Here is a 25,547-nt window from a genome sequence, read left to right on the forward strand (position 1 = left end):
TCCCTCCTCAGCCCTCCCCTCTGGCCTCTGTCCGGCAGACGTGAGGATAAAGAGGCACCGAGAGGCTCTGCTGAACCGGACGGGCGGCGGCGCGGAGCCAGGCAGCCCCTCACCCAGGCTGACCAGCCTCCTGCTGGTGGAGGGCCTGACGGACCTGCAGCTGAGGGAACATGACTTCACGCAGGTGGAGGCCACGCGGGGGCGCTGGTGCTCCACCCGGACCATCGCCCTGGACAGGCTCTTCCTGCCCCTGTCCCGGGTGTCCATCCCGCCCCGCGTCTCCATCACCATCGGGGTGGCCGGTGTGGGCAAGAGCACCCTGGTGAGGAAATTCGTCCACCTGTGGGCGCGGGGGCAGGCGGGCAAGGACTTCTCTCTGGTGCTGCCCTTGACCTTCCGGGATCTCAACACCCACGAGAAGCTGTCTGCGGACAGACTCGTCCGCTCCGTCTTCCCACGTGCTGGGGAGGCCGGCCTGGCGTCGGCAGCCCTGACCAGAGTCCTCCTGGTCCTGGACGGCCTGGACGAGTGTAAGACGCCGCTGGACTTCTCCAACACCGTGGCCTGCACGGACCCCAGGAAGGAGATGCAAGTGGACCACCTGATCACCAACGTCATCCGGGGCAACCTTCTCCCAGAGGCATCCGTCTGGGTCACCTCCCGCCCCGGCGCGGCCGGCCAGATCCCGGGCGGCCTGGTGGATCGGATGACGGAGATCCGGGGCTTGAACGAGGAGGAGATCAAGGAGTGTCTGGAGGAGATGTTCCCCGAGGACCAGATCCTCTCGGGCTGGGTCCTGAGCCAGGTGCAGGCCGACAGGGGCTTGTACCTCATGTGCACCGTCCCCGCCTTCTGCCGGCTCGCGGGGTCGGCGCTGGGCCACCTGCACCGCAACAGGCCAGGTCCCCAGGACGCAGAGCTGTGGCCTCCGAGGACCCTGTGTGAGCTCTACGCGTGGTACTTCAGGACGGCCCTTGGCGGCGAGGGCCTGGAGAAGGGCAAGGCCAGCCCGCGCATCGAGCAGCTGGCCCCAGGGGGCCGCAAGGTGGTGGGGACACTGGGCCGGCTGGCCTTCCACGGGCTGGTCAGGAAGAAGTACGTGTTCTACGAGCCTGACCTGAAGGTGTTCGGCGTGGACCTCGCCCTGCTGCAGACCGCCCTATGCAGCCGCTTCCTGCAGCGGGAGGAGACCCTGGCCGCCTCGGCGGCCTACTGCTTCACCCACCTGTCCCTGCAGGAGTTCGTGGCGGCCGCCTACTACCACAGCGCATCCAAGAGGGCCATCTTCGACCTCTTCACCGAGGGGGGCATGTCCTGGCCCCGTCTGGGCTTCATCACGCATTTCAGGAGCGCGGCGCAGCGGGCCATGCAGGCCGAGGACGGGCGGCTCGACGTCTTCCTGCGCTTCCTCTCGGGCTTCTTGTCCCCGCGGGTCAACGCGCTGCTGGCCAGCTCCCTGCTGACCCAGGGCGAGCACCAGGGCTACCGGGCCCAGGCGGCCGAGCTCCTGCAGGGCTGCCTGCGCCCCGACGTGGCCGTCTGTGCCCGGGCGGTCAACATCCTGCACTGCCTGCGTGAGCTGCAACACACGGAGCTGGCCCGCAACGTGGAGGAGGCCATGGAGAGCGGCGGCCTGGCCAGACTGACCAGCCCCCCGCACCGCGCCGCCCTGGCCTACCTCCTGCAGGTGTCTGACGTCTGTGCCCAGGAGGCCAACCTTCCCCTGTGCCTCAGCCCGGGCATCCTCCAGAGCCTGCTGCCCCAGCTGCTCTACTGCCAGAGCCTGAGGTGGGCACCGGGTGGGGCTGGGCCAGGTGTGTGGGCAGAGCAGAGAGCCGGGGGCCTGGAGGGCTCTTCCTCCACCACGCTCCTCTCTACCCACGTCTGGGGGCCGCAGTAACAAAGGGCCACTTCCTAGGTGGGTTAAAACAACAGAGGCTCATTCTCTCACAGTTCTGGAAGCCAGAGCCCAAAATCAAGGTGTCAGGAGTTCCCTTTGTGGTTCAGCAGGTGAAGAACCCAACACTGTATCCATGAGGATGCGGGTTCCATCCCTGGCCTTGCGCAGTGGGTTAAGGATCCAACGTTGCTGTGAGCTGTGGCATAGCTCACAGATGCAGCTCGGATCCGGTGTGGCTGTGGCCGTAGCGATTCAAGCTAAACACCCTGAAACCATCTGGACGCTGACCCAGGCCGCACTGCTCACCCCTCAGCCCACCATCCTCGGTCCTCAGCCTGGACCTCGGCAGGGAGGGCAGGAGAGGCTGTGGGACCAGGGCCATGCAGGACCTCAGAGCAGCTTCCACATCCTCAGAAGGCATCTGGAGTCCTGCAGATGCCCTCAGCGTGCACGCTGCTGGCAAAACGCCCCCCTGGTCGGAACCCCCCCGAGCCTCCCAGGTCATCCTCACAGAAAAAGTCTGAGCCTCTCAGTGGGATCTCGTTGGGATGGAGGAGGAGGGGGAAGGACCCCGGCCTGGGTGTCAGAGCCCAGCGCCCCCTCTGCTGCCCTGAGGTCAGCCCTTTGCCAGGAGCCTCTTCCCGTCTGTCCTTGGGCGGCGGCGGCAGGACCACTCACTCACGCTGTTCCTCGTCTCCACCAGGCTGGATGCCAACCAGTTCCAGGACCCGGTGATGGAGCTGCTGGGCAGCGTGCTGAGTGGGAACGACTGCCGCATTCAGAGGATCAGGTAACGCTGACCCCGCCCAGGGGCCCACCTATCTCTCGGGTCGGGGCTCCTCACATGGCCAGTGGTGCTTTCTGAGGCGTGTGGCTCTGGACACAGGCTGCTTTTCCCCGCCCATTCCAGAAAGTCAGGTAGCTCCTCTGTAAGGAGAGGGGAGGGACATGGTGAGGGGCAGACAGCCATTTCTCCAAGTGCCACAGGCACTGACACAAGGCAGGCCTGCCTTCCTCTAAACCTCTTGCAAAGCTTGTCCTCAAATGGATTGCACCCTTAAACAAAATCCAAATTTAAATTTTTTTTTTTGTCTTTTTAAGGCTGCACCCTTGGCATATGGAGGTTCCCAGGCTAGGGGTCTAATTGGAGCTACAGGTGCTCGGCCTACACGACAGCTCACGGCAATGCTGGATCCTTAACCCACTGAGTGAGGCCAGGGATCGAACCCACAACCTCATGGTTCCTAGTAGGATTCATTTCCTCTCCACCATGATGGGAACTCCCAAATTTAAAAAAAATTTTAATTGACATTAATTAAAACAACTTTAGGAGTTCCCGCCATGGCTCAGTGGAAACAAATCTGACTAGCATCCATAAGGACACAGGTTCAATCCCCAGCCTCACTCAGTGGGTTAAGGATCCAGCATTGCCGTGAGCTGTGGTGTAGGCCGGTGGCTACAGCTCCAATTCAACCACTAGCCTGGGAAATTCCACATGCCACGGGTGCAGCCCTAAAAAGACAAAAAAATTTTTTTTAATTTAAACACTATCTTTAATGCTGAAATGAGATGAAAGTTTATATGCTGATGGCAGAAGAGACCTACCTGCTTATGAAACTCTCTGCAGTAACATACCTGAGTCTGGGTAACACCCTGATTTGTAGCTGGATCGCTGCGCTGATCCGAGGTGGCTTTAGGAGAACTAGCGAGGCGGGTCTGGAGAAGAGGACCCAGGGAGTAATTTTTCATCCTCGCCCAAGCCTCTGACTGTTGAAATAATCTATCTGGAGAGACAAAAATACGGTGTGCGTCCAGAGCAAAAACAAGTCAACAAATCCAGAGAGCAATTAGAGTGGTTGATCCCTGCAACCCTACAGACACCCTGTGACCAAGGAGAGTAGGTGGCAGGAGTTCAAGGGCCCATCCCAGGTTCAGTGAACTCACAGAACTCAGAACAATTTCTGTTCACTACACTGAAAGGATACAGATTAAAATCTGCAAGTGGGGAGTTCCCTTGTGGTACAGGGAGTTAAAGATCCAGTGCTGTCACTGCAGAGGCTTGGGTCACTGCTGCAGTGCAGGTTCAATTCCTGACCCAGGAACTTCCACATGCCATGGGTGCAGGAAAAAAAAAAAAAAATCTGTAAATGCAAAGGCCCATGGGGCTGGGACCCAGAAGGCAGGCGGCTGGAGTGGTCCCCGCCCAGTGGAGTCGTACGGATAGCACTTCCCGCTCCCAGAGATGATGTGACCACCCACAGAAAACGGTCTAATTGGGGAAGCGCGCCCAAGTCCTGGGGCCCAGAGTTGTTACTGGGGTTGGTCATGACGACACACCTGACCACCGAGTGCCTGCCTTAGTCCCCAGCGCCTCTAGAGGTCCAGCCGACACTGCATGAGATAAACTACCCGTCAAGGCCCAAGGCACCCAGGTAAACAGGCATACTTACCAGGAAGGGCACGCCAAGTGCTTCGAGGTCACCTCTGAGGAGCAGGGGCCAAGGTCGATCCCTCATGGCACACTGTCTCCTAGTGCTGCCCTGAGGCTCCACCAATTAATTCAGAGGACGGATGTGCTCAAGACGGGCCAGGCGCAGAGGAAGCACAGTGTGAGTGCCACCTGTTACCAGCAGGATTCTCGGGTCTTGTTAGCCAGAAACTGTGATGCAGTCTCTTTGGAAACAATGACAACTCCTTATTAATGTATTTTCCTTCATGAGAACCTTCATCAAAATAGGCAACATTCAGAGTTTGGCTGAACGGAATCTGGATAGTGCTCAGAATTTTTTCCTGAACAAATCCAAAAATTTCTACCATGGCCGCATGCTCTAGTTCACCTTTCTACAGCTGGTCCTCAGTGCCATGTCCCTGTTTGGAGTGTCCGAGGCACCCTTCAGAAAACACAAGTGGCTCATGAATCTTTCCTTATAACATATTATAAAAGTCCTGGGCCTGGAGGCGGGGTGGGGACAGAGGCTTTCTAGAATTTAAGAATTTTTGTATAGGTGATCTGGATGAATGATCTTCAAACTTTAAGCAATGGAATGCTTTTTTTGGAGTTGCTGTTGCAGCTCAGTTAAGAACCCGACATACTGTCCATGAGGATGTGTGGTTCGATCACTGGCCTTGCTCAGTGGGTTAGGGAGCCGGAGTTGCCACGTGCTTCAGCGCAGGTCTCAGATGTAGCTTGGATCTGGTGTTGCCGGGCTGTGGTTGTGGCGTAGGCCTGCAGCTGCAGTTCTAACCTGACCCCTAGTCTGGGAAGTTCCATATGTCACAGGTGCAGCTGTAAAAAGAAAAAAAAAAAAAAAAAAGAACACTTTTTTTTTGCAGGGGCGCGGTGTTGCACCCACAGTATGCAGAAGTTCCCAGGTCAGGGATCCAACCCGAGCCACAGCAGTGACCTGAGCCAGAGCAGGGACAATGCAGGATCCTTAATCTGCTGAGCCACCAGGGGACTTCCAGCAATAGAATGCTTCTAAAAGTGACACATGAGGCAGTAAGACAGACAAAAAGGGGGCTGCCGGGATTGCAAGAAGCAGGGACAGGGCCCAGGCACTTGTTTCTGCCTCAGCCTCCTGGTGGCTCTTAAAGCTTTTCTGAGGAAACTTAGGGGCCCTTGAAACAGCTTGAAAAGCACTGGGAACTCTAATTGTACCCTGTATGGCTGCCCCACATTTTAAAATGCCCGAGGAGTTCCTGTCATGGCTCAGTGGAAACGAATCTGACTAGCATCCATGAGCACACAGGTTCAATCCCTGGCCTCGCTCAGTGGGTTAAGGATCCGGCGTTGCCGTGAGCTGTGGTGTAGGTCACATAAGCGGCTCAGATCCCATGTTGCTGTGGCTGTGGTGTAGACCGGCAGCTGCAGCTCCAATTCGACCCCTAGCCTGGGAACCTCCATACGCTGCAGGTGTGGCCCTAAAAAGACCAATAAATAAATAAATAAGTAAAATGCCCAAGAAATGGTAAAGAACCTCAACAGATACCACCTCTGGGAAGCTGGGAATATGAAGCAACATTAAGCTGATCTACGAGCATGTTCCTGGAACGCCCTTTCAAGGCAGACGGAGACGTACATTTTGTTACTTTCAAGTTTTATAATGACGCTGCCATTTTCCTTTCCTGGATTAGAGAAGAAAGTGCTGGGGCCAGGGGTGTGAGAGAACTGTGAGTTCAGCCACTGGTTCATGAGAGCTGATTGTTAAATATTCAAGAATTCTGACAGGCTGAGTGGGCTTAGAATCGGCCATGGTGGGAGCATTTACACTGTGGAAATGAGCCCACGTAATCAGGGCTTTTGTATTTTGTTTATCCTGAGAGCTGGGTTTCCAGCACACCAGTGGCTGGGATTCACGTGGGAGTCTTCGGTAACTGTCCCTCTGCTGTGCTGCTGTGCTGGACTCCAGGCAAACTCTTCCCCAGGACCCTCTGCTAGTGTGAGGGTCCTGTCTGCCCACTCTGGCCCTATAGGTTCTGGCTCAGAGGCTCTCCTCCTGGGACTGGCTCGCCAGATCTCCACCTGTGTCCAGGCCCTGACGATGCTACTGAGGGGTTTGGACCCCAGGCCTGGTGTGGCAGAAGAGGCGGCAAGATTTAACAGCCCACATTAACCACTCTTCTCCCTCCCTCTGGGCAGCTTGGCTGAGAACCAGATCAGTAACAAAGGGGCCAAAGCTCTGGCCAGATCCCTCCTCGTCAACCGAAGTCTGACCACTCTGGAGTAAGTAGGACCCTTCACCACTGGGACAGAGAGAGCCCGTAAGTCCCCAAACCACAGTGTCCCCTGGGTGGGTTGGAAGGACATAGGTGAGTGAGCAAAGTCCTGGCTCCTGCTCAGCTGTTGGGACTCAGCCAGGGAAGCCCCCACATTTCAGCCCTGAACCTGGTGTCATTGTTTCTTCACGGGCCCAGGTGCACTAGTCCGTTGACCCCGCTTTCCTCTCCCCACCACATGGGGTCATCTTGGCAAACTCCTCCCCTGTTCGCCTACGTAAGAATCCCTGCCCCAGTGCCACTGAACGTGAACCCCCAAACCCCGATGCATTCTTTCCGAGGGGCACAGATTTCAAAGGCCACATAACTTCTGCTCCTCCTTCCCTCCCTGGGAACTGGATAAGGGGGATGGTCTTTCTCTCTCTTCCTCCTGCAGCCTCCACGGTAACTCCATTGGACCTCAGGGGGCCAAGGCGCTGGCAGACGCTCTCAAGATTAACCGCACGCTGGCCTTTCTGAGGTACGTGTCACCCGCCTCCTGCCTCGCTGACCCCAGGCGACGGCCCAGAAAACCGTCCCATCAGATGCTAGCCGTGGAGTGGGAGGGCGCACAAAGCGGTGGCCATGAGATCCGGGCTCCTGCCCAGTGGAGACCAGGGGTTGTGTATCCTAAGCACATTTCCAAGGTCAGCTCCTCCCTGTGCCTGGGTTTACGGCCGGAGCAGGGGATGGAGAGGAGAAGTGAAGGTAGGAGGAAGGTGTGCAGAGGTCTGAAGAAGCAAAGCACTTGTCCTCCTCTGAGGGGGAGTCCCCGAGGCCCTGCCTCTCAGGGGTCCCTCGAGGTGCTTTCCAAGACACTGACGAACCATCCTCCACGTGGTTCCGACTGTTTGGGGTGGTGTGCTGTGCTCCTCTGAGGGCCGGTGGGCATATCCATCCTCCGTTGTACTTCCACTCGGTTGTGTTCATTCATTTACATCCACTGAGGTGAAATGCACAGAGAATTCACCACTTTAAAGGGGACCATCTGGTGGCATTTAGTCCATTCGTAGTTGTGCAACCAATACCTCTATCTAGTTTATCTAGAGGGAGACCCTACACCCACGAGCAACCACTGCCCACTCTCCCCCCTCAGCCCCAGGCAACCACCGACCTGCTTTCTGTCTGTATTACCTGTTCCGGAGACTGCATATAAACAGAGTCAAACAATAAGACATTCAGTTTCTGGAGTTCCCATCGTGGCTCAGCAGAAACAAATCTGACTGGCATCCATGAGGACACAGGTTCGATCCCTGGCCTCACTCAGTGGGTAAAGGATCTGGCACTGCCGTGAGCTGTGGTGCGGATCACAGACGCGGTTCAGATATTGCGCTGCTGTAGCTGTGGCGCAGGCCAGGAGCTGCAGCTCCAGGTTGACTCCTAGCCTGGGAACCTCCATATGCCGTGGGTGTGGCCCTAAAAAGCAAAAAACAAAACAGACTTTCAATCTTCTTTCACTTAGTAAAAGTCTTCCAAGTTCATTCACACTGTAGCACATGTCAGTATTTCATTCCATTTTATGGCCAAGTGATATTCCATGATACGGACAGACCACGATTTGTCCACTCATCATTTGAGAGACACTTGCGCTGTTTCCAGCTTTTGGCTCTTGTGTTGTATGCATCTGTGTACACGTATCTGAGCACCTTTTTTCAATCTTTTGTGTAGAGAAGTAGGAGTGGAATTTGCTGACTTACAGGGCAACCCTACGTTCCTTCTGAGCAATGGCCCAGACAGCCTTCCTCAGAGGCCGCACCGGTCGACTCTCCCGCCACAGCGGATGAGGGTCCCAGGTTCTGCACAGCCCTGCCATCTCCGGGTGCCGTGGCTTTTAGCTGTAATTAGGACGAGCAACGCCCCTGTCACTGTTAGCCAGATGCCATGGCCAGCTTGTCCCAGGCAGCAGACAAGTGCTTAGAGACGCAGAGGAAACCCCTCGGCCAGAGCAGCAGTGGGAAGAGTCTTGGGGGGCGGGGGCGGGGGTCTCCTGGGCGCCCCCGGCACCGGCAGTGACGCGCCTCTGCCTCCACAGCCTCCAGAGCAACGTGATCAGGGATTACGGAGCCCGGGCCCTGGCTGAGGCCTTGGCCACCAACCGGACCCTCTCCGTGCTGCAGTGAGTGGGCCGCCTTCTCTCCTCTCTTCTCCCCCAAGGGCCCCTCTGTTTTCTGCAAGGAACGGGGGGACGGACAAGGCCCCAAGGCTTTTGGGTCCATCGGGATGGCCCCGGCAAACCCGATGTCTAAGAACAGGTGCTGGGGCACGTAATTCAAAACAAAGCCTCCTGCCCACCCGGAAAATCCTCAGCACAAAGGCAGAAAGCACTGGCATGAGCATCCAGCTAGACTGCACTGAGCACCGCAGGCGCCCCACCAATGAGACGGCAAAGACAGAAAGGGGGTTCACCGTCTTCTACAGCCCAACAGATACGACGTGTTACGTGTGTTTTCAAGAAAAACCACAGCTTGTCCTCCAATCAGAGGACAGGGCAGCCCCTTTAGTCACAGTTTATCCTAAATTGGCCTGTTATCTGGGAGCAGCTGTCTGTGTTCACGAATTGCCTTTATTCGGAGGAAGAGGGAAACGTCTCACGGTTGAGGAGACGCAGGCACGTACACAGGGGGACGTGCTCTCCCACTTGATGTGCACGGGCCAGAGAGGCTCCAGGCCCTTGCGAAAGGCACTCCTAGGCTATGCACCTGCCAGCTGTTTGCTTAGAGCTTTTAAACAGACTTACCCAGGGACAGGGAAGGCTTTACAGGTCCAGGTTTTCTGGAAGAAGTGCTCTGGGGGGCGGGGGTCTTGTTGCCTTTTGGAACCGGGGAACATGCCGTTCTTGTTTAGATCACATTCACTCTCACACAGGAGGCCCTGCCCTACCTGTCCTGGGACGAGCCGGGGTCTCCTGTAGCCCTCCTGCCTCCAGACCAGTCTGAGAGCAAGGAGCTTTTGGAGAAGAGGCACCCACGCGGGGGGGTCTGCCCAGGGAGGTGTGCAGGGCTTGAAGGGGGCTGCCGGCTGGTCCAGAGGGAGGCACACTGCTGAGTGTGGAGAGGGTTGGTCCCATCAGGGGCTGGTGTGACTTGCACGTGGAGGGCCCCCAGGTGGAGGCTGCCGGATGTTGTTGGTACCCGCTGGTCACTGCTGTCTGGCCCTGAAAGGGGAGGCCCAGCTGCCCCTGCCCCTTTCTCTTCACACATAACATCAGTCCATTGGCAACAGTCTGGCAAAAAGCCACGAGCCTTTCCTGGAGACCCTTCTCCCCACTCGAGCAGTGCCTGACCTCTCCCCTTGAACCAGACTGTCCTTGGCCTGGGAATGGCTGCAGCCAGCTGTGCTGAAGGACGCCTCTCCTACAGCCTGCAGAGCAACGCCGTCGGGCCAGTGGGAACCCAGTGGATAGCAGATGCCCTGAAGCAGAACAGGAGTCTGAAGGAGCTCATGTGAGACATGCAGAAGGGCCGACGCGGTGTCCCTCATGCCCAGCACAATGCCCAGCCCCCCACAAATATTTGTGAGCATGGGGATGGACAGATGGATGAACGGATGGATGAGCCAGTAAAGAGGTGGATGGATGGATGGACAGGTGGATGGATAGATGGATGGGTGGATGGGTGGATGGGTGGGTGGATGGATGGGTGGGTGGACGGGTGGGTGGGTGGGTGGCTGGGTGGGTGGATGGATGGAAGGATGGGTGGGTGGGTGGGTCGAAGGATGGGTGGGTGGAAGGATGGAAGGATAGGTGGGTGGATGGAGAGATGGACAGATGGATGGGTAAGTGAGTGACTGGGCACACAGGTGAGTGGATGGATGAATGAATGTGTGAGCACAAGATAGCTGCTTTTGGACTCCAAAGCCCTGGACCAGGAGAATGGAGATCCAGATTCCTAGGACCGAGTGAGCTCCTGCCTTTGCAGGCTCACATTTCCTGCCTTCCCATCTGGCAGAAGAAACAGCACCCCAGCCACCTTCACATAAAGTATCACAAATACCTCTCACTAAAGGGTTGGCCCCAAGCCCCGGCCCTGCCCCCCGCCCCGTGAGGAAGTGCAAGAAAGACCTTGCTACCTCCATCTCTCACAGAGGCTACCTGACAGCCAGCCTCCGGCAGAAGAAACTGTGCATTGGGCACCCTTGAAACAACAGCAACAGCCATTCCCTGAAGGGCTTCCCAGACTCTGATCCTCCACCTCATCCTGCCAGGATGCTCCACCCATGTCCCATCTCTTGCAGGTTCTCCAGCAATAGCATTGGTGATGGAGGTGCCCAGGCCCTGGCAGAGGCGCTGAAGGTGAACCAGGGCCTGAAGAGCCTGGAGTAAGCCTGTCTAACCACCCTCTGGGGTGGCTGTGGGCAGAGGGGGACGCCCCACCTGGGTTCCTCATCCAACTGGTGGGCGGGTCCCAGAGGAGGGCCGTCAGTCGGGACCCCCCCCACCAGAACCCAGCCAACCACCGACCCTGGGCACACTGTGACCTCAGTGTCTCTCCCTCCAGCCACCCCACCAGCTTCCTTTTCCTGGACAGTCCCGCTGGTGGTGGTTCTGGAGTTTTCAGACTGACAAGCATCAAGGGCCCTTTATAGGCTAGCAGGTGGCTACAGAGGGGGTTGGCTCCAGGGGCCTTAGTGGTGAGGGGGGAGCTCAGCATGGCCCCCACAATGGGGACACTCAGCTGCATCACCTTCTCTGGGGGCTGCAGACACATGTCCCCCTAAAAAGCCGTGCAGAGCCGCCAACATCAAGGCAGAATCTAAGCTTTGCTGCTGGCTGTGCTGGTACCTTCCCTGACTGAGCAGAGGCTGGAATGTGGGGAACAGGAAAGGAATGACAACTGAGAAGGGTGGTAGGGGCACAGCCCCCCCCACCAAATCCCTGCAGTCCCAGGCCGGACTCCCTCCAGGTCCTGAGATGTGTGCCCTGTGCTCTGCCCACAGCCTGCAAAGCAACTCCATCAGTGACACAGGAGTGGCGGCGCTGATGGCAGCCCTCTGCACCAACCAGACCCTCCTCAGCCTCAAGTAAGCCCCTGCCTCCCTCTCCACCCGAGGGCCGCCCTCTGGCCAGGGAGTCTGAAGGGACTCGGGACTGGGAAGGAAAGGCTGCTGCCGAGAGGCCCACATCTCGTGCCCGACCTGTGCGGGGAAGACCTATGGGCGGGCAGCTTGGCTCTGCAGCCTGGCATCCTGCTCACGGGGGAGGCAGGGACGGCTGCAGCCTTCAGCCGGCTGGATCGGCTGCTCCCCTCATACAGCCCCTGCGCCCACGTCTCTGAGGTCCTGTCACCTTCTCCTCTTCCTCCCAGACTGTCTATTCTACTGCTAAAGTCCTGGGGGTGGTGAGGGGGAACCTTGGCTGTGAGCCGTCGGCGTTGAGCTTCCTGCCGCAGGCTCTCCCCACCCCTAAAGACTGGGTGCCCGGGCCTGCCTCTTCGAGGCCTCAGCTGTCAGCTCAGGGTCCTCTCTCCTCAGCCTGCGAGAAAACTCCATCAGCCCGGACGGGGCCCAGAATCTGGCTCGCGCTCTCTGCTCCAACAGCACCCTGAAGAGCCTGGAGTACGTAAGGCGGGCAGGTTGTGCTTCTAAGGTTCCTTTATGCCCCCCCGGGGCCCAGCCCACCCTGAGCTGGGAGCTGATGGACAGACCCTTGGCGCCCCCACCACTGCAGGAGGCTGGAGAAGGACCTGGTTGCGGGGGGCGGAGGGGGGGGTGGTGGCCAGGAGACCCTGTGTCTGATGCAACCTGGAAACAAGGCCCCCTCTCCCATGTCATCAGTGACGTGAAGATGAAGAGAGTAGCCACATCCCTCTAGGGTTCCCCCCATACAAGTGCTTGGGAAGGGCTCCCTCATGCGGGCAGCACAGCACAGGGACCAGAAGTGAGTCCCCGGGCAGCTCTGCCACCTCCTGGCAGGTGACCTGTCACGGAGGCTCACCCAGCAGAGCCTGGCCCCTGCCCCGCCCCCGCCATGGGGCTGTCAGACTCCCGCTCAATAGTGCAGGGGCGTGCAGGCCAGAGTGCCAGCACATTAAATAGCACGAGCCAGGCAACCCCAGGGGTCAGGATGCTGCCCCGGGGTGCAGGTGAGAGGCAGGAGAGTGGTCTGGAGTCCCCAGTGAGCAGGGCCAGGGGGCTGCACTGTCGGATCCCACTCACCACCCCGCCATCCCCTCTTCCCAGCCTGACAGCCAACCTGCTCCACGATCAGGGCGCCCAGGCCATCGCAGTGGCAGTGAGAGAAAACCGCGCCCTCACGTCCCTTCAGTGAGTTTGCAGCGCCCCTGCCCCGTCCCCTTGCAGAGCTGCAGGGTTACCCTCAAACAAGTGCAGGTGGGAGACCAGCTCCCGTGACGGGCCCTGCCCCCAATGCGGTCTCAGGACCTCAGTAGCACCCCTGCTCTGCTTCCTGGGGCCGATTCATGGAGGGGCCAAGGGTGGGAGGTGGGTGCCCACGCTGTGCCTCCATGTGCACGTGCTTCACACAGGGGCTGGTCGCTGTGCCCTCCTTGACCAGAGCGCACGCTGACCCCTTGAACGAGCCTGAGGGGGGCTGCAGGAGTTCTGCCATCTTGGCCAGGACCCCATCCTTAGGGACTCCATTCCCTGCCTCACGCTGCCGAAGAGGCTCCTGCTTTCTGGAGCCCCCAAGACAGGAGGTCTGTGCTCGGCCGTGTGGTCACGGGGCCGCGTGGTCATGTGTCTGTGTCTGCCCAGCCTGCAGTGGAACTTCATCCAGGCTGGTGCCGCCAAGGCCCTGGGACAAGCACTACAGCTCAACACGAGCCTGACGAGCCTCGAGTAAGTGCCCCCCATGTCCAGAGGGGCTGCAGGATGGCGGGGGTGGCGGTGGTGGGGTGCCCACCGCACACAGCCTCCTCCGCTGAGGCCAGCGGCACGTTCCCATCTCATGGGCCCTGGTGAGATAGAATCCAGCCACCTAAGGCATACAAGGCACTGGTTTCCAGTTATCCACAGAGCTGGGTGGACATCACCGCAATCAGTTCCAGAGCCTTTCAATCACGCCAAAAGAAACGCCACACCCACGGGTCCCTCCATAACCCCCGCCCTGTAAACACTCATCTACCACCTCCACGGATCAGCCTGGACATGTGACATAAGGGACGTCACAACATGTGGGCTTTTGCGACCCGTGTCTTTCATTCGGGATGTTTTCAAAGTTCATTCACACTGCAGCCTGTCAGCACTTCCTTCCTTTTCATGAGTAACTAACACCCCGCAGCAGTGGGCAGACACCCTGTCCGTTCACGCATCGCCGGTGGACACGTGGCTTTCTCCCACGTTGTGGTGATTATGAACGCGGCTATTGCTGCTGCTGCTGAGGCTGCTCATGTACAAGTTTCCACATGGATGCACGCTTTTAACTCTCGTGTGTGTACGCCCAGGAGTGGACCTGCTGGGTCAGACAGCAACTCTGCGTAACCTTTGCCCTCTTCTGCTCTGGTGCTGCTTCTCCCCCAGCGTCCAGGACACCCCTGTCTGGCTGAACATGGCATCCCCAGGGCTCTGTTCCTCCTCAGAGTTCCTGTTGTGGCTCAGCAGTTAACGAACCCAACTAGCATCCATGAGGACGTGGGTTCGATCCCTGGCCTTGCTCAGTGGGTTAAGGAAGTGGCATTGCCATGAGCTGTGGTATAGATCAGGATGCGGCTAAGATCTGGCATTGCTGTGGCTCTGGTGTAGGCCGGCAGCTACAGCTCCAATTTGACCCCTAGCCTGGGAACCTCCATATGCCATGGGTGCGGCCCTAAAAAGACAAAAAAGAAAAAAAGAAAAAGTTCCTCTTCATCCAGGGCTCCAACTCCCTTCGAAGTCCCAGTGGCCCCACACCTATGTCCCAGGCCCCTCTCCTGAGCTCCAGACCCACATGTCCACTGCCCACTCCACTCCCCACTGGGCGTGTTACAGCTACTTCAAACTGCCCACACTATCACCCCCACAAGCCTGCTTCCTGGATCCTCACCTCATGATTGGTCCAGCAACCAACTGTGCAAGCTGGAAACATCACCTTCACTCTCATGTCTCACCTGCAACTCACCTCCAAGTCCCAAGTCCTCCTTCTCCCAAGGTCCCACCCATCGCCCTCTGCCCCCATAGCCACTGTCCAGGCCACCAGCCTCACTCACCTGCGTCACTGAAGCAGCCTCCACGTCCAGCCCCCTCTCAGACTGCTGGCCAAAGATCTCTGCCAAATGCCTCTCTCTCCCCATCCTGGATAAGATGTCTCAATGGCTTGGCAATGCCTGCAGAGTTAAGTCCAACCCTTAGCGTGGCTTCCGAGGCCCCTGCAGACCTGCTTCCTTTGCACCTGCTCAGCCTCACCCCACATTCCAGCAACTCCAGTTCTCTGGGTTCCTCCCCCCATCTCTCACTTCTGGGTTTTGGTTTAGACCTCTTTCTGCTGGGCCACCTCTGTGCAAAGCCCCCCACTCCCTGTCGCTCAGTGAGGGCAACTCCACAGGGTCTTCCCCGCTACCTGTGGCTGGTGACTGCTCATCTGCCCCCTAATCTGAGTTCCAAGAGGACGGTACTGGGCTTGCTGGTAGCCAACACCTCAAATGCTTGTTAAAATTATGAATGCTGAGAGTTCCCGTGGCTCGGCGGTAACAAATCTGACTGGTATCCATGCACGAGTTCAACCCCTGGCCTCACTCAGTGGGTTAAGGATCCAGCGTTGCCGTGAGCTGTGGTGCAGGCCGGCAGCTACAGCTCCAACTTGACCACTAGCCTGGGAACTTCCATATGCTGCAAGTGCAGCCCTAAAAAAAAAAAAAAAAAAAAAAAAAAGCCAAAAGAAATTATGGATGTGAGCTGCACCTGTAAACATACCAGTGTCCACTTGAACCAAACTCTTATTAATCGTTTAATGCTTCAGGATCTGCCACTTCCCTCCAATGTGAAAGGAAGGGGAAAAAAAAAAAAAAGATGGCCAACAAGAATGGCCCAGAAATTGAGGGCTTTGATTTTCTGGTTAGCTTTGAAAAGCACGCTTTTTTCCCTCCAAGCTCTTGCTGACAGTGTTGCCACATGTCCCTTTTCTGGTTTGCCTCTGAGGGTCCAGACTCCTGCAGACCGCAGACCTCTCTGCACGGTGACGAGGCTGCCTCAGGCAACTGTGGCTGCACAGGAGGCACAGTCCCCCCCCACCCCCCGGGGTGGCCCTGGGAACGCGCTGACTACCGTGCGTGTGGTCTCAGGCCTAGAAGGCCCAAGCTCGGCACCTCACTCGAGGGCCTGGGCCCTGTGTTCAGTCTGCAGGAGAACGCCATCGGGGATGAAGGCGCCTCTGCCGTGGCCGGTGCCCTGAAGGCAAACACAACCCTCACTGCTCTCTAGTAAGTGCCGGGGGGGCCCGGCAGCCCAGGAAGCCGGCCCCCACCCATCCTTTCACACCACACACTGTAAAACAGACCAGGCAGGTGTGTTTGATGTTCCTAAGATTAGCCATTGGGACATCTAGGAAGTTAGAACCAGGGGTTCAGGGAGTGTCCCTTCAACTCCTGTATCCGCAACACCCACTTCTCTGCCTGGTGTCAGTATGGGCAGGAGATGCTGTGTCCTTCGGATGGACCACACCTGGCAGCCTTCAGCACTGTCTCCCCGCTGCCAGCCTCAAGTCAAGGGGTGGAGGAAGCGAAGGGTGGATGCGGGCAGAGCGTGACCGGGCAGGCATGAGGCTGGAGAGGCCGCCCGTCCGCTGACTGCTCTCTCCTTCCAGTCTCCAGGTGGCCTCCATCGGGGCCCCGGGCGCCCAGGCACTGGGTGAGGCCCTGGCTGTGAACAGAACCTTGGAGATCCTCGAGTAAGTATTTCCTCTCCGGCGACAGCCTCTGGCTCCCAAACCCAGCTGTTGATTCGAAATGAATGACTTTGGAAGGGAGACTCGCCCATCACTGAGGCGTCTGCGGAGACAGCAAGCTGGCCCTGCTGCCCCAGCCCCACCTCCCCCCTTTTCCTGGGAGCCTCGCTTGCTGGTCCGCTTCTCCTCGGCCTTGCCCAGGCTGAACATGTCCCCAAGCCCAGTTTAGGGCCCTGGGGTGGCCAGGATCCCGGCCTGCGAGACGATTCTGCTCCTGGACGGAGGGCTGCCTCTGAGCCTCAGCCCAGCTCTTTCTTTGGAACGAAAATGGAGGACGAGGCCTCCACAAACCACCCAGGTTGGGCCGGCCTCACCCTTGTCGTGTGTCCCGCTCCCAGCGCCCATTTCCGTTCTGTGCCCGGAAGTGAGGTGGGAACAACCCCACCCTCGAGGTTGCTGACTCCATGCTGCCTCCCCGCAGCAGCCCACACGCTCACCTGAAGAGGTACCACGTTCGTTCACCTCTCAGCTGTCACTGTGCCTTAGGGGTCCCGTCTTTCCCGACAGCTTAAGAGGAAACGCCATCGGGGTGGCCGGAGCCAAAGCCCTGGCAAATGCGCTGAAGGTCAACTCAAGCCTCCGAAGACTCAAGTGAGTGGTTACCCAGACCTACCTGCTCCTCAGAGCAGCAGGCTTCTCTTCTGGAACCTTCTGTGGCATAAGACGCTCTGGATCTCCTCTGGAGCGGCTCCCTTCCAAATACAAATAGCTCACACCATTCTGATCACCAGGGTCTGCGTGGTGGATGAGTTTGGTCATCTCTGCATGTTCGGTCTCACGTCCTCCATGGCACCTGGACGTGTCACCTGGCTACCTGGAGACACGGCTCTCGGGGTTAAGTGCCACCTCACTGCTGCTGTAGCACCTGTGAACACATCAGTCCCAGACCTGTCCCTGGGATAGCACAGGGCTGTCCCTCTGCCCTGAGTGGCTCAGTGTGGCATCTCGATCTTTTCTCTGCCTAGCCTTCAAGAGAACTCCTTGGGGATGGACGGGGCAATATGTGTTGCCACCGCGCTGTCTGGAAACCACGGGCTTCAGCACATCAGGTGAGTGGGGTTCAGTCGCACCTGCCGTTCCCGCTCACCCTGAGAACTGCCCCCAGGCTTTCCACCTCAATCTCAGAACCAGCTGACTCCAGGCCTTTGGCAGCTCTGTGAGGGAACTCGGTGTTAAGAGTGAGCCGTCTAGGAGTTCCCCTTGTGGCTCAGTGGTTAACGAACCCGACTAGGAACCATGAGGTTGTGGGTTTGATGCCTGGCCTTGCTCAGTGGGTTAACGATCCAGCGTTGCCGGGAGCTGTGGTGTAGGTCGTAGACGAGGCTCAGATCCCGCGTTGCTGTGGCTCTGATGTAGGCCGGCGGCTACAGCTCCGGTTTGACCCCTAGCTTGGGAACCTCCATATGCTGCGGGAGCGGCCCAAGAAATGGCAAAAAAAGACAAAAAAAAGTGAGCTGTCTAGAGTTCCCTGGAGGAGGCTCAGAGGGCTGAGGATCCCGTATCGTCACTAGCGTGGTATGGGTTCAGTCCCTGACCTGGGAACTTCCACATGCCACGGGCGCAGCCAGAAAGGAGGGAGCGGTTCTGAGCTTGTCTGGAAGAGGGACCCTGGAAGCACAGTTTCACCCGGGGTTCTGCATGGGATGCCGTGTCTGTCTGCTCTTCACTAAGGAGAGCCTTTGGGCCTTCGGGCCTCCAGCCAGTTTTCCAGCTCTGTCCTCATCCTTCTCTCCCAGTCTCCAGGGAAACCACATTGGGGAATCTGGCGCCAGGATGATCTCAGAAGCTATCAAGACAAATGCTCCCTCGTGCACTGTTGAAATGTGAGCAAAACAAGCTTCTGGTGGACCAGGCAGGACAACAGGCAGAACCACAGCTGGACGCTTTCACACAGAAGGACCGTTTCCCGGGGCACCTTCCTGGGGTCTGGGAACGATGCGGACCTGCGGGAGAGCAGGGCTCCTGCAGGGAAGCTGGAAAAGAGCTGCCGAAGGTGGACACGAGCAGGGCCAGTCCAGGCAGCGGAGGGACGGACGCTGCTCCAGCACTGACGGGTGTTCCGCCAAGGGGCGCGGGGGACGCAGGCCTCAAAGCTCAGCAAGTGAGCAGCCAGTCGGAGTGGACTTTACATCCTGAGGGCTTCATGTGCTCCTAATTTTTCTTATGACTGCCCTTTCCCTGACCTGGGTACACTCATGCCCCCCATTCTGAAATGATCTGCCATCTTCAAGCCCAGGAAGAGTATCGATTTGGCATCCGTGACACAGGGGACCTCCCTCTCCTTTCTCAAGAAGAAAAGAAGGTTTTGGGAGTATGAGCCTTAGAGTCATAGGGAAAAATCACGAAAAATTTTTGAAGAGAAATGAAGGCTTTGACGCTAGGATTAGGGAGACGAAAACGTTCACCAAGGTTTTTGCCATCTTTTTACCCAGGACAAGGCCTCTCAAAGACATGGATCACATCTGCCACGTGTTATGCGGCGTCTGTGGTTATCAGCGGCATGTTAAATGTGGATGCCTTCTAGTGTCATTCTCTCTTTGGTTTCCAAAAGCACAACTGTGGCTACGGCCCCCCACTGAAGACAAGAAAGCTGAGCTTCCACCTGGCCTAAGTTCCCTCGATGGCTGTGCTGAAAGGAGAAATACTCCAAATGGACATTGCAGCTCTCATCCGCTAAATAAACAAAGAAAATGCCTGAAAACTGTAAAGTAATTATTACTTCCAAATTCAAACAGGAACTATTGTTCCAAATGTTTCTTTAAAAATGAGTACTTGGGAAGTTCCCTGTGGAACAGCAGGTTAAAGATCCCATATTGTCACTGTGGCGGCTCAATGTGACACAGGTTCAATCCCTGGCCTGGGAGTTTCCACATGCTATGGGTACGGCCAAAAAAAAAAAAAAGAGTATTTGGATAAGAATCATCACTGGATGATAAAACGACACATGAAAGCCTATTAAGGAAGAGGAAATCTGCACATCTGCACAGTCATGAAGTACCACCTGACAGGTATTTACAAAGGTCCGTTAAAAATGGAGACATTATGCAAATGCTTCAGTGAAGTGATAAACTTAACAGCACCGATAAGGGTACAAACGGATGTCATATATTGCACAGTGACGCTCGGAGGACACATCACTGATGTATTATTCCCGACAAAAATGTTTACCTGAATTTGATCACGAAAGAAGAGTCAGACAAAGTCCAAATTGAGGGGCATTCTAGGGAAGAAGAAAAAAGCCTGACCTCTTAAAAAATGTTAATGCGATGAAAAATACAGAAGGCTGGGAACTATTTTTAAAAAAAGGATATTATTAGTCATAACAATTTCAGATCTTTGGATCCTAGACTAAAGGGGGAAAAAAAAATCAGCTAATCAAGAACATGATCGGGGAGTTCCCGTCGTGGCGCAGTGGTTAACGAATCCGACTAGGAACCATGAGGTGGCGGGTTCGGTCCCTGCCCTTGCTCAGCGGGTTAACGATCTGGCGTTGCCGTGAGCTGTGGTGTAGGTTGCAGACGCGGCTCGGATCCCACGTTGCTGTGGCTCTGGCGTAGGCCGGTGGCTACAGCTCCGATTCAACCCCTAGCCTGGGAACCTCCATATGCCGCGGGAGCGGCCCAAGAAATAGCAACAACAACAACAAAAAAAAAGACAAAAGACAAAAAAAAAAAAGAACATGATCGGGAAACTGGGGACAACTGAACACAGGTCTTGTATAGTCTTTCCTGGATTACTGGTTTTGAAAGGTATTTCTGCTGGGTACAAAATCTGAGTGTGACAGTTTTTTCTTTCAGTACTTTCAAGATGTTGCTAGACTGTCCTGTGGTTTACACTGGTTCTGACTGAGCTGAGAATGTGGCAGTCAAGAGCCGCAATGGCCAAATGCTGGGGAGAGCTGTGCCTTGCAGGAATGGAGCACCGGCGAAACCACAGGGGCCAGAGCACTAGAGAAAAAAGAGTGTTCTCCAGGGACCTCGGAAGCAAGCCACACTAGACTTGGAAGCAAAGCCCCTTCCTCCCTCCTTTCAAAGTCTCTCAAGCAACAGACTAACAAGGCTTAGGAATATCTTGCTGGTTCGCTCAGGAGAGATGTTTACAACGAATACCGCCACTGTCAGCAGGCGAAAAGGTCAATCTGGAGCAGACGCAATAAACTGATAATCAACACACTGGGATTTGGGGGGGGGGTCTTTTTTGTTTGTTTGTTTTTCCTTTTGGACAAATGTGACCTGTGTCTTTAGGGTCAGTAATGTTTTTTCCTGCAGTGTTTAATACGCTTTTAATCTCAGCTTGTGTAGTTTTCCCCTTGGTTTTTAAAGTCTCTGGAAGGGCTGCTGGGGACTTTCTCCATGTTGTCTCTCAACACGCTCGTGCTCTCCTCCACCCTCTGAACACATGGAAAACTGCATCCACGTCCTTTTCTACTAATTCTGTCAACTGTCATTTCTGGGTCATCCCTTGGTCTGTTTCTTGACTTTTTTTTTTTCTTTTTTGGTTGCACCCACAGCATGGGGAAGCTCCCGGGCCAGGGATCAAATCTGAGCCTCAGCTCAACCTATGCCACAACTTCGGCAATGTGGGATCCTTAACCCACAGTGCCAGGCCGGGGATCAAACCTGCGCCAACACAGAGACAACCCTGGATCCTTAACCTGCTGCACCGCATGAGAACTCTGTTTGCCTGCGGTAATTTTTTTCTCCTTTTAAGTTTCATTGAAGTAGAGTTGATTTACAATGTTGTAGTAACTCTGGTCATTCTTGATTTGATGCCAGAGAATTTTACCTTATTGGGTAATGACTGTTTTTGTATTGCTTAAAATATTCTTGAGCTTTATTCTAGAAAAGAAACAGCTGGATCCTTTCAAAACTTGCTTTTAATAAGCTTTGTCAGGATCGGCCATGCTTTAGCATGGGGCCCAACTTCTAAGGCAAGGCTTCCATATTCCGGGTCCTCTAGCTGATGCCCAAGTCAAGAAAACTGTTTCGGGCTGTAAATACAATAGATGCTATAGAAATTAGCCGTCTTAACCCCAACGAGTAGCATCAGCCCATCAGCTGGTGTGAATGTTTTCAACACAGACGCAATGTTTAAGCAGAATGGCTCCCACCGCAGACTCTGCTGCATCAATTGCATTCAGCCTCTCGCTGCGCCCCCTTCCCCTCACCCCTTCTCTCCCCCCTCACTCCGGCTCTGCCTCCTCTCCCCCCTTGCGACCATCTGCCTTTCTCAACAGTTATCCGTACTCACTTCAAATCGCCACCTCTCGGGATTCCCCCCGTGGTGCAGTGGGTGAAGGACTGGGTGTTATCACTGCAGAGGTGGGTTCAATCCCAGACCAGGGAACTTCCACATGCCCTGGGCACAGTGAGAAAACAAACAAACAACAACACAACAATAAAAGGTGCTTCCTTCTGTGACAAAAGCAAACAAACAAAAACAAACCCCTGCATCCCGATCTCTCTTCAGCCCCCACTCGCTAGCTCACTTCGTGCTGAGGTTACCAGAGATGTCCTCACTGCCCACTCCAGTGGTCAGTCACTCTCACTCAAGCACATTTACAACAAGGATCTCTCTCGTCCTGGGCAACCGTCCTGTCTCTGGCAACACCCCCTGCCCTGGACCCCTAAACGTTACCACCTTCCAACACCTCTGCCTTCTCATGACCACCTCCTCCTAATCACTAGAGGCAAACACACCCACTTGAGAACATCTGGGAGGCGCCGTCCCAGTCTCTTCTTCCCTCAGACACGGGCACTCCTCGGGCTTCCACCCTCGGCTCTCCTCGCCCATGCTCTTCCCAAGGAATCTCACAGACAAGGAACTCTCAAACCTGAATCTCCAGCCCACACCCCTTTCCTGCCTACGCAAGTGTCTTTCCACCAAAGCGACACACATGATAATACAGTTTACAGAACCAAAGAGCACTAGGCCTATAATGGAAGAGAACCACGTGTGTCTCCCCTCGCCAAGTACCGCAGAGCTAACCGTCCTGTCCTACACGCACTAGTTCATTTTCCACTGACCTTCTATGACGGGAAGTGGCACTTGTATGTGTGTCACCTTATAGCTCCACTTTTGGTTTCACCATCCTTCCAGCAGTGACAGCAGGATTTTTGGTTAAGTCATCAGTTGGTGGTCCTCTTAGGATTTTATTTGTTCTGATGATCACTGCTGACTTAGCTTCTTCCTGTTTAATGTATTGGTCTCCCTAGAAATGAACAGCTAAAGGTTTTTAACTTTCTTTTTTTTTTTTTTAAGGGCCGCACTTGCGGCATACCAAGGCTCCCAGGCTAGGGGCCAAATCAGAGCTGTAGCTGCCAGCCTGCAGCACAGCCACAGCAAGGCCAGATCCAAGTCTCCAACCTATACCACAGCTCATGGCAACGCTGGATCCTTAACCCACTGAGTGAGGCCAGGGATCGAACCTGTGTCCTCATGGATACTAGTCAGATTTGTTTCCACTGACCATGATGGGAACTCCAAAATTTAACTTTCTACATCACTGCTCGTTCTTGTCGGGCCATCCAACAGAGTATCAGATCTGCGTTTCTCACAGACACGCCGGTTACCCTGCAAAACTCTGAGTTCCCCGTTCCTCACAGCATCCCTCCCTGAGCCCTCTGTCGTCCTGCTCCGATCCCGCCTCACAGGAAGGACCTCTGCTCTGGAGAGGGAGGAGGACCCTCCACTTCCCTTCCAATTCCACCGGTCCTGGCTTCCAGCACCAAGAGTGTGACAGGTGTGATATTTCCATGGTATGCTGTGAACCCACCGGGACACGCGACAAAGACCTCACAGCTTAAAATGCTCACGAGTGCACGCACGTGTATTTCTTCTTCCTGCCCCACATCAGAGGGAAGTGTGTCCTCAGAATTCCCCGTGGATGTCCCCGATGGTTACTCCTACCCACAAAAACTGAGCACATAAAAATTCCTTGACGTCTCCTGCCCACGCCCATTTTCAAAACTGTTATGAAAGTACAGCTGATTCACAGTCGGGCTGACTTCGTAAAAGAGCTTCATTTAAGTGGCTTAAGGCAATTAAGCGTTTATATCAATACTCAGAAATAAAAAAAGGAACTGACCAGAGTGAATCATGGGGGTTCACACGATCTGGAAAATATTCAATATTAAGTTGATATATAGTATTGATGTTATCTTCAGCTTCTTGGTTTGATTAATAATAGATTTGTATTTAGAGACTTCCACATTAAGTATAATTCTTTTATTTGACCTAGGTCTATTGAAAATCAAATAAGACCCTGCTTTGGTGGCATAGTGGTGAGCATAGCTGCCTTCCAAATAAGACCTGATTATCCCCATTACAAAGTTTCTCAGCAAAAAAAAAAAAAAAAAAAAAAAGATGTGGAAGTTTTTTATTATAGTTGATTTACAATGTGTTCTGTCAATTTCTGTTATACAGCAAAGTGACCCAGTCATTTGTACGTATGTATGTATATATATACACTTTTTCTCATAGTGTCTTCCGTCTTGTTCTATCGCAAGAGACTGGCTTTAGTTCCCTGTGCTGTACAGCAGGACCTCGTTGCTTATCCATTCTAAACAGTCTGTAAGTGCCAACCTCAAACTCCCAGTCCATCCGCCTCCCTCTCCCTCGGCAACCACAGGTCTGTTCTCTGAGTCTGTCTGTTTTGTAGGCAGGTTCATCAGTGCCGTGTTTTAGATTCCCACATAAGTGATATCATATGGTCTTTGTCCTTCTTCACCTAGCATAATCATCTCTGGCTATATACATGCTGCTACACGCAGCATTATTTTCTTCTTTCTACAGCTGAGTGGTATTCCACTGTGTATGGGCCCCATCTTCTCAGTCCATCCCCCGCCAACGGACATGCAGATTGTTTCCATGTCGCAACTGTTGTGAACAGTGCTGCTATGAACATAGGGTGCATGCATCGTTTCGAACTGCAGGTGTGTCTGGATAGATGCCCAACAGTGGGACTGCCGGATCATAGGGGAGGTCTATATTTAGTTTCCTAAGGAGCTTCCATCCTGTTTTCCATAGTGGTTGTACCAATTTACATTCACACCGGTAGTGTAGGAGGCTTCCCTTTCCTCCACACCCTCTCTAGAATTCGTCATTTGTAGACTTATTAATGATGGCCATTCTGACCAGTGTAAGGAAGTACCTCATTGTAGGTTGATTTGCGTTTCTCTAATAAGTAGTGATGAGCATTTTTTCATGTGCCTGCTGGCCATCCCTATGTCTTCTCTGGAGAAATGTCTATTTAGGTCTTCTGCCACTTTTCAGCTGTTTTTTTTTTGTTGTTGCTGAGTTGTATGAATTGTTTGTATGTTCTGGACATTAAGCCCTGGTCAGTTGGATCATTTGCAATTATCTCCTCTGATTCTAGCGGTTTTCTTTTCTTTCTTTTTCTTTTTTTTTAAGTTTCCTTTTCTGTGCAGAAGCTTCTAAACTTGATTAGACCCCACTGGTTCACTTTTACCTCTATTGCCTTGGGAGACTCACCTAAGAAAGCATTCCTACAGTTGACGTCGGAGTGTTTTGCCCACGTTCTCCTCTGGGAGCTTTAAGGTGTCTTATGTTTAAATCTTTAAGCCACTTTGAGTTTATTTTTGTGCATGGTGTGAGGGTGTGTTCTAGTTTCATTGATTTACATGCAGCTGTTGTTTTCCCAGCACCACTTGCTGAAGAGGCTGTCTTTTCCTCCATTTTATATTCGTCTTCTTTTTTTTTTATTTATTTTTTTGGTCTTTTTTTGTCTTTTAGGGCTGCACCTGCAGCATATGGAGGTTCCCAGGCTAGGGGTCCAACTGGAGCTGTAGCCACCAGCCTACACCACAGCCACAGCAACACAGGATCTGAGCCGCATCTGTGACCTACACCACAGCTCACGGCAACGCTGGATCCTTAACCTACTGAGCGAGGCCAGGGAACAAACCCACATCCTCATGGATGCTAGTTGGTTTCATTAACCACTGCGCCACGATGGGAACTCCCCCAATTTATATTCTTACCTTCTTTGTTGAAGAT

At 54.7% G+C, this 25,547-nt stretch overlaps 1 protein-coding gene and 1 long non-coding RNA gene across 7 annotated transcripts in view; one reads left to right on the forward strand and one right to left on the reverse strand.

Moving 5' to 3' along the window:
* NLRC3 (NLR family CARD domain containing 3) overlaps positions 1 to 20,820 on the forward strand; it is a 37,874-nt gene extending 17,054 nt beyond the window's left edge. For 3 of the 6 annotated variants that reach the window (XM_047780692.1, XM_047780695.1, XM_047780694.1), the window contains exons 5-20: positions 39 to 1,788; positions 2,604 to 2,690; positions 6,540 to 6,623; positions 7,053 to 7,136; positions 8,688 to 8,771; positions 10,015 to 10,098; positions 10,889 to 10,972; positions 11,591 to 11,674; positions 12,125 to 12,208; positions 12,833 to 12,916; positions 13,367 to 13,450; positions 15,922 to 16,005; positions 16,389 to 16,472; positions 17,037 to 17,120; positions 17,495 to 17,578; positions 18,266 to 19,230. In XM_047780692.1, the coding sequence (XP_047636648.1) occupies positions 39 to 1,788; positions 2,604 to 2,690; positions 6,540 to 6,623; positions 7,053 to 7,136; positions 8,688 to 8,771; positions 10,015 to 10,098; positions 10,889 to 10,972; positions 11,591 to 11,674; positions 12,125 to 12,208; positions 12,833 to 12,916; positions 13,367 to 13,450; positions 15,922 to 16,005; positions 16,389 to 16,472; positions 17,037 to 17,120; positions 17,495 to 17,578; positions 18,266 to 18,356 (3,020 nt within the window). In that variant the 3' untranslated portion in view covers positions 18,357 to 19,230. Of the gene's footprint in view, positions 1 to 38; positions 1,789 to 2,603; positions 2,691 to 6,539; positions 6,624 to 7,052; positions 7,137 to 8,687; positions 8,772 to 10,014; positions 10,099 to 10,888; positions 10,973 to 11,590; positions 11,675 to 12,124; positions 12,209 to 12,832; positions 12,917 to 13,366; positions 13,451 to 15,921; positions 16,006 to 16,388; positions 16,473 to 17,036; positions 17,121 to 17,260; positions 17,579 to 18,265; positions 19,231 to 20,326 lie in introns of those variants that run through there. The other 3 variants (XR_007134956.1, XM_047780697.1, XM_047780696.1) reach the window with 3 other exon arrangements.
* Positions 2,099 to 22,809, reverse strand: LOC125127537 (uncharacterized). The gene is made up of 6 exons (XR_007134961.1): positions 21,780 to 22,809; positions 17,143 to 17,394; positions 14,797 to 14,913; positions 4,351 to 4,573; positions 3,536 to 3,684; positions 2,099 to 2,827 (listed from the first exon to the last, which is right to left on the reverse strand). It is a non-coding gene; the product is annotated as an uncharacterized LOC125127537 (long non-coding RNA).
* Positions 22,810 to 25,547: the final 2,738 nt, after the last annotated feature.

Source organism: Phacochoerus africanus, chromosome 5 (assembly GCF_016906955.1).
Source record: "Phacochoerus africanus isolate WHEZ1 chromosome 5, ROS_Pafr_v1, whole genome shotgun sequence".
In the NCBI taxonomy this organism is placed as follows: domain Eukaryota; kingdom Metazoa; phylum Chordata; class Mammalia; order Artiodactyla; family Suidae; genus Phacochoerus; species Phacochoerus africanus.